This window comes from Betta splendens, chromosome 19, assembly GCF_900634795.4.
Source record: "Betta splendens chromosome 19, fBetSpl5.4, whole genome shotgun sequence".
Lineage (NCBI taxonomy): Eukaryota > Metazoa > Chordata > Actinopteri > Anabantiformes > Osphronemidae > Betta > Betta splendens.
The window spans coordinates 7,081,577-7,096,763 of NC_040898.2; the positions used below are offsets into that span (position 1 = coordinate 7,081,577).

The 15,187-nt window shown below is 47.4% G+C and overlaps 1 protein-coding gene across 1 annotated transcript in view; it reads left to right on the top strand.

Annotated features, from left to right (window-relative positions):
• dnah9 (dynein, axonemal, heavy chain 9) overlaps positions 1-15,187 on the top strand; it is a 73,513-nt gene that overhangs the window by 34,660 nt on the left and 23,666 nt on the right. Inside the window, exons 46-59 of the mRNA XM_029133953.3 lie at positions 106-208; positions 667-906; positions 4,004-4,165; positions 5,105-5,301; positions 5,998-6,160; positions 6,325-6,448; positions 7,038-7,180; positions 8,403-8,564; positions 8,648-8,881; positions 12,125-12,205; positions 12,608-12,787; positions 13,202-13,432; positions 13,879-14,073; positions 15,012-15,131. Coding sequence (XP_028989786.1) covers positions 106-208; positions 667-906; positions 4,004-4,165; positions 5,105-5,301; positions 5,998-6,160; positions 6,325-6,448; positions 7,038-7,180; positions 8,403-8,564; positions 8,648-8,881; positions 12,125-12,205; positions 12,608-12,787; positions 13,202-13,432; positions 13,879-14,073; positions 15,012-15,131 — 2,335 coding nt within the window. The remainder of the gene's footprint in view (positions 1-105; positions 209-666; positions 907-4,003; positions 4,166-5,104; positions 5,302-5,997; positions 6,161-6,324; positions 6,449-7,037; positions 7,181-8,402; positions 8,565-8,647; positions 8,882-12,124; positions 12,206-12,607; positions 12,788-13,201; positions 13,433-13,878; positions 14,074-15,011; positions 15,132-15,187) is intronic.

The following is a 15,187-nucleotide window of genomic DNA, read 5'->3' on the forward strand; positions in this document are numbered from 1 at the left end:
TGTGTGTGTGTGTGTGTGTGTGTGTGTGTGTGTGTGTGTGTGTGTGTGTGTGTGTGTGTGTGTGTGTGTGTGTGTGTGTGTGTGTGTGTGCGCGTGTACTCCCAGGTATGACCGTAATAAGCTGCTTTTGAAGGAAATACACAGTGTTCAATACGTGTCCTGCATGAACCCCACAGCCGGCAGCTTCACCATCAATCCACGTCTGCAGGTACAAGCACAAACAAACACACCCGACGTGTTCATAGAACTGTGCTCTGCTTTCTTCTAGGAACATGTTTCCCTGCGTTTACAGCCAAATGGAGTTTGTATGACTTAAAAGGATGCACTAAATGTGCTCAGACACAGCTGTGACTATCTGGAGCTTTCTTTGCTAACTGAAAAACTCCCATAGAGCTGACTCAGCGTTTTCCGCCGGGGGGGAAGTTAGAGGGCTTCACCTTCTCCAGCCATCATACATGGCTGACTGGCTTTCTGCACTGTCCAGAGGGGAGGGCTTGGGTTACTGTGGGCTGCACACGGGCCGAGGGAAACAGGATTTTCTGCCTCCATGAGCCGAAACTAATGCTACGTTTAGATTTATAGAAATTTTAGTATTTTTTCATTTTGTTTTAGATTCAAACCAAGCAACCAACGTACTGTTTACAGTTGCTTCGTCTCTCTCCGTAGCGCCACTTCTCCGTGTTCGCCCTGTCCTTCCCCGGAGCCGAGGCGCTGAGCACCATCTACACCTCCATTCTGTCCCAGCACTTACGAGGGGAGGGTTTCGTCGCCAGCTTGCAGAAGAGCTGCCCAACGCTGGTCCAGTTGGCCCTGGCTCTGCACCAGAGCATCTCCTCCACCTTCCTGCCCACGGCCGTCAAGTTCCACTACATCTTTAATTTGCGAGACCTCTCCAACATATTCCAGGTGAAGCGCAGTAAATACATTTTCAGCAGAGCATCGGGGTTATTTTCTCTGTTTCATCCGTTTTCTCTGATTCTCCGTTTGTTTTCACTGCTCTGTTTCCCATATGGAAAGAGCCAGGCTTCTGTCACTAATTTCTCATCTAAATGATTATTGATTTAAGAGCTGGGTATGAAATACGACTGAAATAAGTGTAACAGAAAATAGAATGGATTAGCCCTTCCACGGGTATTAGTGATGATTTAATGTGTTTAAATGAATAGAATATCGGAGAGCAAAGGCTGTCAGGGGAGAAGCTTTGGGGGCAATATTTCTGTCAGATTCTGCCATGGTTTCATGGAGAACTGGCTCTCTCATTTAACGCACTTCGTTGTATAATTAATGTTTTAAGCCATTCAACTGTAAGAACTTCATTTTTCATACTTCCGTCTTTTAGTTTTTAACAAAGGCAGCTAAGTTTCCACTATACCGGAGAATCGTGCTTCATATAAATCACTTTAAATAAGAACTAATCATGATAAGAAGGTAACTAATGGCCCCACGGCCGTATCACCTACTGCAAAATACAACACTGCAACACTTTCGAAGAGTCGGGCTTGTCAAGGTCTGTTTCCAGGAGTCTGTGGCTAGATGTCCGGTGAGCACAGAGGAGAAAACAGTGTCAAAGCGTTCGCACTGTTCCTCCCCGCAACAACGGGGAGAATGCAGAGAAAGCCGAGGAGAGGGCTTGTTTGAAGTTTCACTCCCTGGCTTTTTCTCAGCTCTAATACCTCAGGACAGGTGGGAGGAGGTGAGCAGCCTTCTCAGCTCAAAGCGCCGCCCGAGTTGTAATTCTCCCATCACACTTCTGAGCTTTAGTACCTGCAGTGCTGGCGGAAAAGTCGGCGTGACAGTACAAACGCTTCCTTTAATTTCGGGGGGGCGAGGTCCTAAATGGTTGTCGCTCTGTTTTTCCCGGCTTGACGTTTCAGTTGTTTTCCGCGGCGGAAATAATTGGGAAGACTCTTTGTGACCCCCACCAACCCCCCCTCCCATCCCCTATTTTTCCCCCTAAACTTTGAAACCCAGTGATGTAGCCAAAGGCAACCGTCTCATTATGATCAACTCTAATGAGCCAGAAAGAGGAGCTCAGAGACTCCGTTCGCTCGCAGCCGTCCTTGTAAAGGTGTTTTTAAACGTGACAAAAGGAGCGGGTCCAGACAGCACTCAAGGCTGCATCTTTGAGAGTATTGTTCATATTATTTGCTGACAAAATTCCCAGGTTAGAGTTTTTATACTGAATAGTAAATGGGAGCTAATGTCAGCAAATCCTTTCTTCCTCTCTTCTGCCCTATGTCCTTTTACATTTTGCTCCTTCCTACTTTCTTACCTTGTTTTTATAGTAATTCTTCTCCATACTGTCTCCATACAGTACTTTTCGTGTTTATCAATGCACTGGGGCAATCATTAAATCCCATAGATGTTAATTAAGATGTGCTGTAAGTTAGGTACAGCAGCCAAATTTCACTAATAGGCCAAGACAAACACTTTGGAGTGTTGTCAAACAGCCGTGTTTGTTCTCTGCCATGACCAGCGGGCGTATCTGCCGGCCTGTCTCCTTCACGTCAGCCCAAATGAGCTCCTCGAAGCCTATGAGACTACGGGGAACGCCGTGGAGAGACGGCCTGAGTGAAAGAACGGGACAGAGACGGAGTGCGCGAGACTCCGATGCCGAGCTGCGCTCGCCGCACAATATGTCTGGATGATGATGCGCGGACGCTCAGCTGGGTGCATTTGTTAGCGGGGGGAAGCATTGTTTGCGGCTCGGAGCAGCTGTCAGGCTGAAGGGGGGGGGGGGCGGAGCCGCCGCAGACAGCCGACAAACCGACAGATACGTGCCGACACCCAGGACTCTCTAATCCCTTCCTCTGAGTTGAACAAAGAAATGAGAGATCAGGCGAAGGCAGAGGATGAGGTGGTCCGTCGGAGACAGTACAAAGTTGTGCTCTCGTTTCTTTGTTAGCACTTTGCTGTTTGTCAGATTTGTTAGTACAGGTAGGATGTGTGAGTGGAGCTGTCAGAACTGCCCATATGGTGTTTTGTTTTGCTCAGTGACACCATTAAGTAGTGCAATGGAGTAGAAAGCTACAGATCTATTAAAAGTCAAAGTATCCAATCAGTCACACGTACTGATGTAAACATATTAACTGTTGTAATAATTCTGGCTCACTTCGAGTCTTTCCTACACACAAGCGTGCACAACACCGCACTCACAGCATCCAGTGCCTCCCAACTGCACCATTACACAGTGGATTGAACAGCCAATTGTCGCATTCAGTGGGCTCGGATAGGAAGGCAGATCAGATTCAGCTGGCTTCATCCCCGGAGATGATTCTGTTGATTAGAATAAGTTCTAGGGCTGGAAAAACACACAACATCTGCCTGTGCCTTCTGGGTGGCGTGCGCAGAGGGGAATAAACAGAGCCTGAGCGTCTCTCCCTGTCCCCTCACTCATTCTATATGGCACCTGCTATATGAGGCACATCACCTTTCCAACAGCGCCAGCTTAAAAACTAGAGCCACTGTAAAAGTAGGATTAATGGCAAATGTGCTGCATGGGATTGAATTGGACTGATTCATAATAGGAATTTGACTAAAGACTGATTTATTCCTCCTTGGTTTGTCATTGTTGTCAGGGTTGATGTGTTACCCAGATCTGCCAGATTTCTGATGGAGCTCCATTCATCATTTATTGTAAACATCGTGTCTCATGTCTTGCTTTACGTCGAAGGATAATAGCGATTTTTCGAAAAAGCAAGCGGATCAGTTTTGTTTGAAAGAAACTTTGCAGGCTTATGCTTCATTTTTCACAATGGACTTGTGTGAATTCAGCACCTGCCCACAGAATTTATCTCCACATGCGGCAATACTTCAGAGACAGCGAGGAGAAAGAAAAGCGCTGCCATTATAGTTTTGTGATATACCTAATAAGAGCTTGCCCACTCAATATCCATTGATTCACCCACAGTGGCTGTACTGTATTTCTTTCCTCTTTGTTGTGTAAATTGGCCGAAGCAGCCTCTGGAATGACACCAAGCCTCCGTTTCCCCTCTTTGCCCAGGGCATTCTCTACTGTACTGGCGAGTGTCTGAAAGCCCCTCAGGACCTGCTGAAAGTCTACCTGCACGAGTCCTGCCGGGTCTACAGAGACAAGCTGCTGGAGGAGCAGGACTTCCAGGTCTTTGATAAACTGCAGGCGGACACGGTGAAAAAGTTCTACGAGGTGAGAGTTTTTCTGCAAAGTTCAGCGGAGGCGGGGCGAGAACGGGAGGCTGGCGATCGGAGGGGGGGGTTCAGGGTGGGAAATCATTAAGCCGCCTGCTCCGAGTCTGGACCTGGACATCGGTGGCCACCGCGGAGAGGAGGATGAGGAGGGGAGAGAAGGGAACGTCGGGGCGGCGGGAGGAAGACAGAGGGCTGGGGAGAATGTTAATGAGTGTGTGGTGGAGGCCCGGCTGTCAGGGAGAACACTGTCAGCCTGGCAAATTGGAAAACATTTTAATGGTTTTCTGTCCACTTCTTCCCTCCCCAGCCTGTGTGGCTCACGCACACTAGTCATGCCACAATGAAGAACCTGACAAGTCTATGTGTGCACACACCCACAGGAGGAGAGAGAATCATCCTGCCCACTCCGGAATGTATTATTCAGAGCTGGCACCTTCTGTAAACTTAGGACAGTTTGCCCCCGTGCCACAGCAACGTGCAGCGTGTTCTCCTGCTATTTTTACATGCAAACAAGCTGCTCCTCAGACACTGCCGCGCTGCGAGAAAAGTCCTCTTGGTTTTATGAAAATGAAAAAAAAAAACGGCATCAGATCTTAATGCAGACGTGAACTTGCGCGAACGCTCCTTATTTGAGGCTCATGCTTAGTTGGTGGGAGGTGCACGCGTCCTAAGGAGACGGACAAAACCTCTGGGGTGAAATACTCGAAGCCCAGCAGTTGCCGAGGGTGAAAGTGAACTAGGTCACCCTCTGTACAGCTGTGAGATTCAGCTGTGTCCCTGTCCAGACGGCTTAAGCTTAACAATAATGTTATGCTGACAGCGGCAGTGTGCTCCTGTATATTTATCCTGTGTGTGTGTGTGTGTGTGTGTGTGTGTGTGTGTGCGTGTGTGTGTGTGTGTGTGTGTGTGTGTGTGTGTGTGTGCTCCCCTTCCTCAGGACGCGGAGGAAACGGTGATGCAGGCCAGGGGGATGAACCTGTACTGCCACTTTGCCCGTGGGCTTGGGGAAGCGAGGTACATAGCTGTAGAGTCTTGGAGCAGCCTCAGTAAAACCCTGCTGGAGGTGTTGGACAGCTACAATGAGGTCAATGCCACCCTAAACCTGGTGCTGTTTGAGGATGCCATGGCACACATGTAAGTGTGTGTGTGTGTGTTTGGGGGGGGGGGGGGGGGGGGGCGTCAGGAAACTGTGTTGGTGTCATTTTTTTTTTTTTTTGTGTCTGTCAAGGAAATCAACTTGAGTCCCAGGTATTTTAGGATTAACAGTTCTATTTTACAGTCTGTCAAATGCCGGGAAAGGCAAATACGTAAGACATCATGACAGCGTGACAAAAAGCAGGAGAAGTGCAGGTTCAGTCTATAAAAAGTGTTTGGGCTCAGACAGCCTGCCTCCGTCGTACTGGGTAAACAAAAGCAATGTATCACATTCAGAAGGTTCGACCTACAAACGTTCCCATGTTTTCTATTTAGCTAATTGTCAACACATAAATTGAAAATAACAAGAAATAAATACTTGTGGGTTAAAAATGTCAAGGATGCCACAGTAGTTTGTTCCACGTGTCAGCTTCAAATTAAGCAATTAAAGTGGAATTGTTTCATCTGAGAGATGAGGAACATTTATCTCACATATATATGTATATGAATAAAAGCATAAAGGTTTGAAGCAGGAGACAAGCTGCCTGTTTGTTTGTCTTTTGCTGTTCATGCTGTGAGTCAGAGATGGTTCTTACCCACCTTGTCTCCCTCTGCCTTCTATTTCACCCCCTCCGACGGCGTCTCCTCCGCCGCCGCGGTCCTCCCTCCTCCGACCGTCTGCGCCTCCGCACGTAGCTGCCGTATAAACCGAATCCTGGAGTCTCCGCGGGGCAACGCGCTGCTGGTGGGAGTGGGCGGCAGCGGCAAGCAGAGTCTGACCCGACTGGCTGCCTTCATCTCCAATCTGGAGGTTTTCCAGATCACCTTGAGAAAAGGCTACGGCATCGCTGACCTGAAGGTGTGAGAGGGTTTAAACTAACATTGCCTCTACGAGTTTCCCAGACAGATTACACCATTAAAGTTAAATCACTATGCTAATTTGCCTGTAAATGTCATTATATGGACAATATGACCACACTGTGCTGGGAATCCTCATACTTCTGCTGTATCTCCGTCATCCAGGTCGACCTGGCATCCCTCTACATCAAAGCTGGCGTAAAGAATATTGGCACAGTGTTCCTAATGACTGATGCCCAGGTGGCGGATGAGAAGTTCCTCGTTCTGGTCAACGACCTGTTGGCATCAGGTAACAGTGGACTTCACTAATTAATTCATGTTTTTTCTTTTTTATGGTGAGGGAAATATCGTGAAAAATGTATTGTGCAGGTGTGAAAGCAGAGGCAAAGATAAGTGGATGCTGTGCAATACTGGGGCTCATTATTGGGGCTCCTCGGCCCATAACTTGTCATACCTCGGCACTGGTGTACATTCTCAGCACCTGTCAATATCCTGATTATCTAAACCAGAAACATACTAATTAGTTAAAAGATTTATAGCCATTCCATATAACAGTATTGTTCATATTCGTCTTTACTAAAGTGCTTTGCATCTTTTCTGGGTAAATAGGTAGGCATTTGTATTTATGACACACACACATATATGAATTAAAAGAGAGGCCAAGCATAATATTGGCACAGCGGCATCACTCCATTAATTACTTGCATCTTGGCGACAGGATCAGTTTGCATCATTAGCTGGTTTTCTCATGAGAAAACACAGGCACAAACAGGAACCATTTAATATTACAGCAAAATTCCTAATGCTAAAACATTACCTTAATAATTAATTATGATTTGGTTCTGCACTCTTCTCATTCATTTTGATAAACTTTCTAGGAGAGATTCCCGACCTATTCCCAGATGACGAGGTGGACGGCATCATCGGCAGCGTGAGGACAGAGGTCCGCAGCTCAGGGCTGATGGATACGAGGGAGAACTGCTGGAAATTCTTCATCGACCGCGTTCGCAGGCAGCTCAAGGTGAACCAGTCCAATACCCGCACACGTGGAAGAAAAACAACCTGAATCTGACTGCTAATCGCACAGGGCGTGTTCTTCTCAGACTGTCCTGTGGGAGGATGTTTGCTATTAATCCCTTTCATTATAGACGTGCATCTGTATTTCAGCTTCAGCTTCGCCTAATGTAACACTATGATGCTGCCTCACACTCCGTTTATCATTCCAATATAAATGTATAAACATCTGGCTTCACGATGAAGCCTCGGCCCCTTGACGATTCTCTTGTCTGACATGTTGGCGTGATCCTGAATCGCAGGCTAGTAGTGGACACGGTCAGGAGTCCCCGGCGCAAGCAGAAAAGCTGCTGATTGACTGTTGATCATCATCTCGCCACCGTGTGTCGGCTTTGTTTCCCCCCGGAGAGACGGGGATTCACGGAAGGTTGCTCATCCCGTCATTACTCCAGCGTGCGCCCCCTCCACCACCTCAGTCACGGCTCACGCTCCCTCTGAGTTGGGGAGCGAATAAATGAGCCGGTCCCGTAGGCACGAGCTTTTAAACAGTGCATTTCCAACTGTTTTGTCATAATTGTCCATATGGATGAAAAGAGGCGCTTTGCAGGATGTTGGTAATTCCAATCAGATTAACATTTATGACTCGCATATATAATGTGTTGGTACACAAGTCAGTTTGCTAAAGAGTTCCATTAAAAATGAACGTTATTACTGATCCTGTTTCTGAAACAATTCAGGCTGATTTCCCCACTTAATGGTAAGAAGTCGTCATGTTCAGTAAATTTATGTGTGCAGATCTCTTTTGGATCATCGTAATCTGAAAAGTAACATAATATAAAATGAGTATGAAGCTATTTCTGTCTTTACGGTTGATTATCATCTGTAGGTTTATCCATTGGTACGAGACATCTGGCTGAGCTTCTCCGGGAGCCAGCTGTTTCCAGCTGTGAAAATGAGTCTGACGTAGCCCTCAACACGCCACACTTTTAATTCACATGCTTGCTGGCGGCTTTATTTGCTTAATGATGTAGTCGCAAATAATTAATTCAGATTTTCATTCTCCCTCTTGACCGTGAAGAAATGCTAATTAGGGCAGGAATTCCCTGTCTGTCTGTGTCGTCTTCTTCCTCAGTCTGACTGTTGCAGATAAAAAATAACATGACTGTTCTCCTGCGGCCCAGTCAAACTTCATGCCTGGTTTGACCTTGCTGTGTGTCCGTGCCCTACAGGTGGCGCTGTGTTTCTCTCCAGTGGGCAGTAAGCTGAGGGTTCGCAGCAGGAAGTTCCCTGCAGTGGTGAACTGCACGGCCATCGACTGGTTCCACGAGTGGCCACAGGAGGCGCTAGAGTCAGTGAGCTTCAGGTTCCTGCAGGAGGTGGAGAACATCGAAGTGAGTCCAGCTCACGCTTTAAATATGCAGGGATGCAGCCACCCACAAAAGTCCTCTTAATATCAAACTATTACTTTTTACAGCCTCAAGTGAAGGAGTCGGTCAGCAAATTCATGGCGTACGTCCACATGAGCGTCAACCGGACGTCCAAGGAGTACCTGTCCAACGAGCGGCGCTACAACTACACCACGCCCAAGTCCTTCCTGGAGCAGATCAAGCTGTATCGCAGTCTGCTGGGTCAGAAGAGCAAAGACCTCGCCACAAAGATGGAGCGGCTGGAAAATGGCCTGCAGAAGCTCAATAGCACCTCTGCTCAGGTACGGTCTATTCATGAGACCGGGTCATTAGGGTGCCGGTTCAAATCCCAGGAGTCACGGGGCTCACGCACAACCATGTGCTGTGTGTGGCAGCAGAAGTGCTCGTTATCCATAGCTTCACTCACTTGACTTTTTGTCCTCCTCATTTTGTTATGTGAAATGTTTATTTCCACCGGTTCATGTTTCCATCTTTATTATCGACACCTGGATCCATTTGGACAAATGTTTATCATCTCCACTCTTTTGGAGAACGGGCTGCATGAATAATGCAGCGCGAGGTCCGCGTGTGAAGCAGCTTTAATTATAGTGGGTCTCCTACACTATGCAGGTGAAGGTAAAACCACACAATTTCCCTCTTACGCGCCGCGCTCTGCATAAACATACCCACACACGGCCGCCCGCGCAAACTCGCGCGTACGTCAGCGGCCCCGGGTCGCGGCAGCGCGTCCTGCGCCTGCGTTCGCCGCCGCCCGTTCACCGGGGGGGGGGGGGGGGGAAGCTGAGCCAACACACAAATATAGGATCGCTGTGGTAAATGAGGCTCCTTTCTAATTACAGAGAACACCCTCTCCAGCAGCAGGCTGGCATTAATGCTCCCCGTGTTTGTTAGCACACCCGCGCTGATGGCTGCGCTGCTGTAAGTGCCGTTATTTAACATTCTGTGCAAATAGATGCGTGGGGCTCACCGGGGGTTCCTGTGGTCATGATGAATGAAGAACGGCAGGGTGAGAGCAAAGGACTTGTGTGTGTGTGTGTGTGTGTGTGTGTGTGTGGGGGGGGGGGGGGGTCTAGGAGATGCTGATGCTGTTGAGGTGCTTGAGTCATCCGCTTCCCAGAGGACACATTAGTTCCATGTGTTGTTTCCCTTTCATTGTGTGGAGGTACTGTAGTGTCCTGCCTCCTTGGCTGCTTTAATTTTGAATAATGATGTGTATTTATGGATTCAGCAAACCTACAGAAAGCATGCTGTTTGGTAAATGACTGTAATAGTTGTACTAGTAGCAGTGTAGTAGTAGTTCTTAGTACTATTACTAAGCGTAATAATAGTAGCAGGAGTCTAGTACCTGATAGTTATAGCTAATACTTCACACACCAGTTGTACAAGTGCGATTAGTTGTAGCTGGGAATTGTAATATTGGTAATAAAGTAGTGTTGCAGCAGAAGTAGTAGTGGTAGGAAGTAAGTAGTACATGTAGTATTGTCAGTAGGCAGATACAGTAGCAGTTAGTACTGTACCTCCTCTTGAAGGGAAATCTCTTCAGCCCAAACCACCTTCCTCCTGACAGCAGCTTGCGTCGGGAGAAAGAGAATTGACAGGTTTTCCTCAAAAATGGGATAAACTGGAAACACAAGAACCCACCACACACACGCATGCATGCACACGCACACGCACACACACGCGCGCACACACAGATGTCTCTTTGTTGCATGAATGAAAGCTATACTTGTAAGGCGAGCTCGAAGTCGAGTCCCTCTAAGCCGCCGCGCGCACGCGTGCCTCGCTGTCAAATCTCATCTTGCCTTTAGAAGCAGTTGTTCTAATTTACATTTACAGCAGCACAGAGGGCGAGTGGGCTGTTTTGTGGGAGAGAGAGAGAGAGAGAGAGACGCGTTTGCCCACTTGGATTTTCATCTGCAGCAGATAAATAAGGAGCCGCTAAGATGCATTGAACGTCACCCGTCTCTCCCACCAGTTAGTTTGTCCCTCTTCTTCTTCTCTGCCCACCTCCTCCCCCTCTCGCCTCTGCACCCCCCCCCCCATTCATCACGTTGATGGCTCACTTGGTGCTCGTCTAATGTTCGACTGCATCTTGCAGCGCGGAATTGTCGCAACCCAAAAGGGCCGTCTTCCCCCCGGCCTGATTTTCTGTTTGTTAATTAGCTGAAAGACAAGTATGAAAAACAGTCTGTTTTTATTTCCCCAGTGCAGCCTCTTCATGAAGTCGGACAGGGAAGCAAAGCCTTGTTTGTCAGGGAGTTATGACGAGTTTGTAACAACTTTAACTTATCTCTACTTGGATTTCTCTGTGTCTTTGTTTGTGCTAATAGCAGCTCTTGCTCCAAATCTTTTTCTTTTTTTTTCTGGATACTCACGTCGTTCCTCTTTTGTAGCTCCTTTATCTGCTCAGACAGGGCAGATATTTTTTTAGTAATGGATTAAAGGTCACCTGCGTGGTCCATGGCTCAATCCTGCAGAGAACGGGATGTTATCTGCAAAGGTTTATGCCCTTTTGTGATGCCTGTTTGTTTGTCCGACTTTTCCGAGTCACTGAATCCTCGTTGGTTTCGCTTCCACAAAAAGCAGCGATGTTTAGGTGTCGATTTAAATTCCAATCTAGCGATGAAATAATCAGCTCCCCGGGATCACCTGATACATTCAATTAGCTGATGTCATTAAAATGTATGATAAACACACTGATTGCCACTTACATCAGTTAATGAGACAAAAAAAACGATTATTGTTTGCAGCTTGCCCTTTTGCTTTATTGATCACTCCCTCATATTAATGCTATGGAGATTGAAGTGCCATCATTTATCATTTGTGGGGTTTTGACATAAATAAAATTAGTTTTTTTTCCTGTCTAATAGTGACTAGAGGCAAATCACATTAACAACATTTGCAGCCTTCTGGGTTTTAAAAACCATGCAATATTCTAACCTGTTGAACCCATATGCTACATGCGTTTGGTGTTGTGTGGCTTGGTTACGCCCGTATTTCATTCTTCTCATCTCAACGAAATGCACTCGATCTTCAAATGGTTCGACGGTGTATTTATAGATCCCCTTGGAGTCGGTGACGTAAAGCAACACTGCCGAGGAGTTCTGGTGTCTCGCCAACTGCAGCGGGTGGTTTTGCAAATAGAGCAGCGCACACAAGCCATTAAACATGATAAAGCGTATGAATAACAGCCTTCCATTCAAATTACCCACTTTAACTGTCACATTACAAAGGTTTTTATATTTGTGAAAGAACCACGTAACGTTCCCCTGCTACTTTTGTTTCTATTAACTTACAGTTGAAGAGGGCAATTTAGCAAGAAAAGAAATGGAGATTTATAGCAAGTCTAGACAAAGACATAAACTATGCAAGAAGGTTTTGTTACCGAGTATATTACGAGGTTTTGTATTGCAACAATGTGCAATCAGCGTTAAAGCGATGAAGCGTGCCAAGGGACTGGGTCTGACTGTACTTGTACTGTACTGTATGTTCATCATCATCATCCACGTCTGCTCCTCTGATAGGTGGACGACCTCAAGGCCAAGCTGGCTGCTCAGGAGGTGGAGCTCAAGCAGAAGAACGAGGACGCCGACAAGCTGATCCAGGCGAGAACACGCGTTGACGTTCAAGGCGTTTGAGACGTAGGCCGCCTCTGGCGGAGCGCTGATTCGGCCTGTTTTTTGTGGGATATCTGTCTGTCGGCCCTTTCGGTAATGATGGAGGCGATTTTCGCTTTCCGCGCTCAAAAAGCCTCGGAACAAACAGCGTTCCCATAAGCCAGGATGGACAGAAACTGCTCATTACAGCAGAAACACAAATCCTAGAAAGGGCTTAAAGTAAGCCTGTGATCTTTTTGTGCCAGATTGATCTCTCCTAGGTCAGAGGGGTTAGCATTAGCATGCTGTAGCATGTTTGTCAGCATATTCAACTGCTAATTGCATATGACGTCTGAGTTCTAGTAAACATGCACCATTATAATACTATATACTCCTCCTTGCTCGCCTTAGGTAGTCGGTGTAGAAACTGAGAAAGTGTCCAAGGAGAAGGCTGTGGCTGATGCAGAAGAAGAGAAGGTGGCGGCCATTGCTGTGGTTGTGAGTGGCAAACAGAGGGACTGTGAGGAGGATCTGGCCAAGGCTGAACCAGCTCTTCTAGCAGCTCAGGATGCCCTAAACACACTCAATAAGGTCAGTTACTCTCCATCGTTCTGTACAGTGTTTCTTTTTTTTTTCCTGCCTTCAGTCAAATAAGTTATGTCCACACACTCTTACTCTTAAAGCTTCCTGAATCACAGCGTTCAGCTAAAGTAATGTCATCCTCACACGCCTTGTATGTTTCTGAGCAGCCTGTGGGATTTTTAAAAACATCCTCTGTGTTTAAAAGGTGCTCCCTGTTCAAACAAGCCGAACTGACAGTTCAATCACAGCTTAAAGCTCTCTAAAGATGCCCTAATTAAAATTCTCTGTTGTCTCCTCAAAGTCAGCACAGGTTCCTCTTCCTTTATTCTAATCCCCTTACTTCTTCCGAACATTGTTGGAACTCAATGAAATCACAGGCCTTTGATTTCCCGTCCATTCTTCCCTCTATCGCCGCCGTTTTAGAACAACCTGACGGAGCTGAAGTCGTTCGGCTCTCCCGTGGCGGCCGTCACCAACGTCACCGCCGCCGTCATGGTCCTGATGGCCCCCGGCGGCAAGGTCCCGAAGGACCGCAGCTGGAAAGCCGCAAAGGTGATGATGGCCAAAGTGGACGCGTTCCTTGACTCTCTGATAAACTTCAACAAAGAGAACATCCCGGAGGCCTGCCTCAAAGCCATCCGGCCCTACCTGCAGGTGAGCCTTTCAATTAGCCCTTATTAATTAAAGTCAGCGCTAACGACACGCAGCGTGCGGCGTCCACCCTCCGTTCAGCGACTAAGTCGTAAATTTAGCGGGGCCGCGATCACAGAGGCAGAGGCGTATTTTGGCTGCCAAGTATCCGAACGACAGGCAGAGGAAATCAGCCAGTTAATTAGGCGTCACAAATTTAACAACCGCCCCGATTATGAGGTTCAGTGAAGCGGACACTAGGTATGACAGGGCAGCAGACAAAATTCACTAAGTTACAGTGTGACGGGACCGAAATACAGTAAGGCTTTATATGTTGTATTTTAGGAGAATAATTGAACCTCATGATGTGCATTGATTGAACAGTTACTTTTGAACAAAGACTCTACAGGAGTGAAACGTAAATGAGTTGTTGCTTCAAACGTGAGCTTCTCTGCTCCGGTCTCGTCCAGGACCCCGAGTTCCAGCCGGACCTGGTGGCCTCCAAGTCGTACGCGGCGGCGGGCTTGTGCTCCTGGGTCCTGAACATCGTCAAGTTCTACGAGGTGTACTGCGAGGTGGAGCCCAAGCGCCAGGCGCTGAGCAAGGCCAACGCGGAGCTGGCCGCCGCTCAGGAGAAGCTCGCCGCCATCAAGAGCAAGATCAATGTAAGCCATTGCGTCAGGCGGCGGACACGGGGAATGAGAAAAAACGTATTTGAGGATAGAGGATAGATTCTGTTACTGTTTTATTAAAGACTACGGTTCTTTGAAGACCTGTTTTTTTTGACGCAGACATTGAAGAGGGTTGTGAAGCTTTAGTTGGAATGACTTTAGAGCCAAATATGGGCCGCAAAATAATTTGTGAAAGCCAGACATCCTAGCACCTAGGCATAAAATATTTTATAGACATCAGTATAGATCAACAAGTCTATATTACCCCAAGGATATGCAGCATAATGACAATTTGATGCTAGAGAAAAGAGAACATCAACCAGCGGCTCTATGCTGGAGCCAAATTCAGGATATGAATTATTTTATCAAGGCTTGAGTGACAGTTGATAGATGAGCTCTGCCAGAAATGATATACCACAAGCATTTCTTCAATACAAAGCTGGTCCAAGTGCAGTTAAAAGATTTCACTCTTCATTAATCCCAAACCGAATCCATCAGCCTAAAAACCCTATCGATAAGAGCAGCTGTAAATGAGTGTTTCTCAGCGGCGCCTGGCTTTCAGCGCGTCGGACGCGGCTGCTCACGTCGCACCCCGCGGAGTGCAGGGCGCCGACTCTTAATGAGATCCGGCGTGACTCCTCGCTGTCGTTTTTCAGCCCTCGGTCCGCTCGCTAGAACGGAGACCGAGCGCGGAGCCGGGGGGAATTAGCAATCCTCAAACTAATCTACTCAACCTGTGCCTCTCCACCAATTAATCCAGTTTGTCCTTGTCCTAATTGCTTCCATATGCCAAATAAATCCATAGCGAAGCCACTGTTGGTTCAGACCGACTTTTCACGTTCTCTCAAAGACTTTGATGATTCTTAATGACCGCGTGTATTTAAAAAAAAAAAGGTGCCCATGTTTCCGTTTCTGCATTTGTTTTTGAGCAGCACCTGAATGAGAACCTGGCCAAGCTGACAGCCAAGTTTGAGAAGGCCACGGCGGAGAAGCTAAAGTGCCAGCAGGAGGCCGAGTCCACGGCGCGCACAATCTCCCTGGCCAACCGCCTGGTAAGGAGCGCCAGGGTCACACACAGCACCCTGGGATGTGCACATGTGCACCAGAA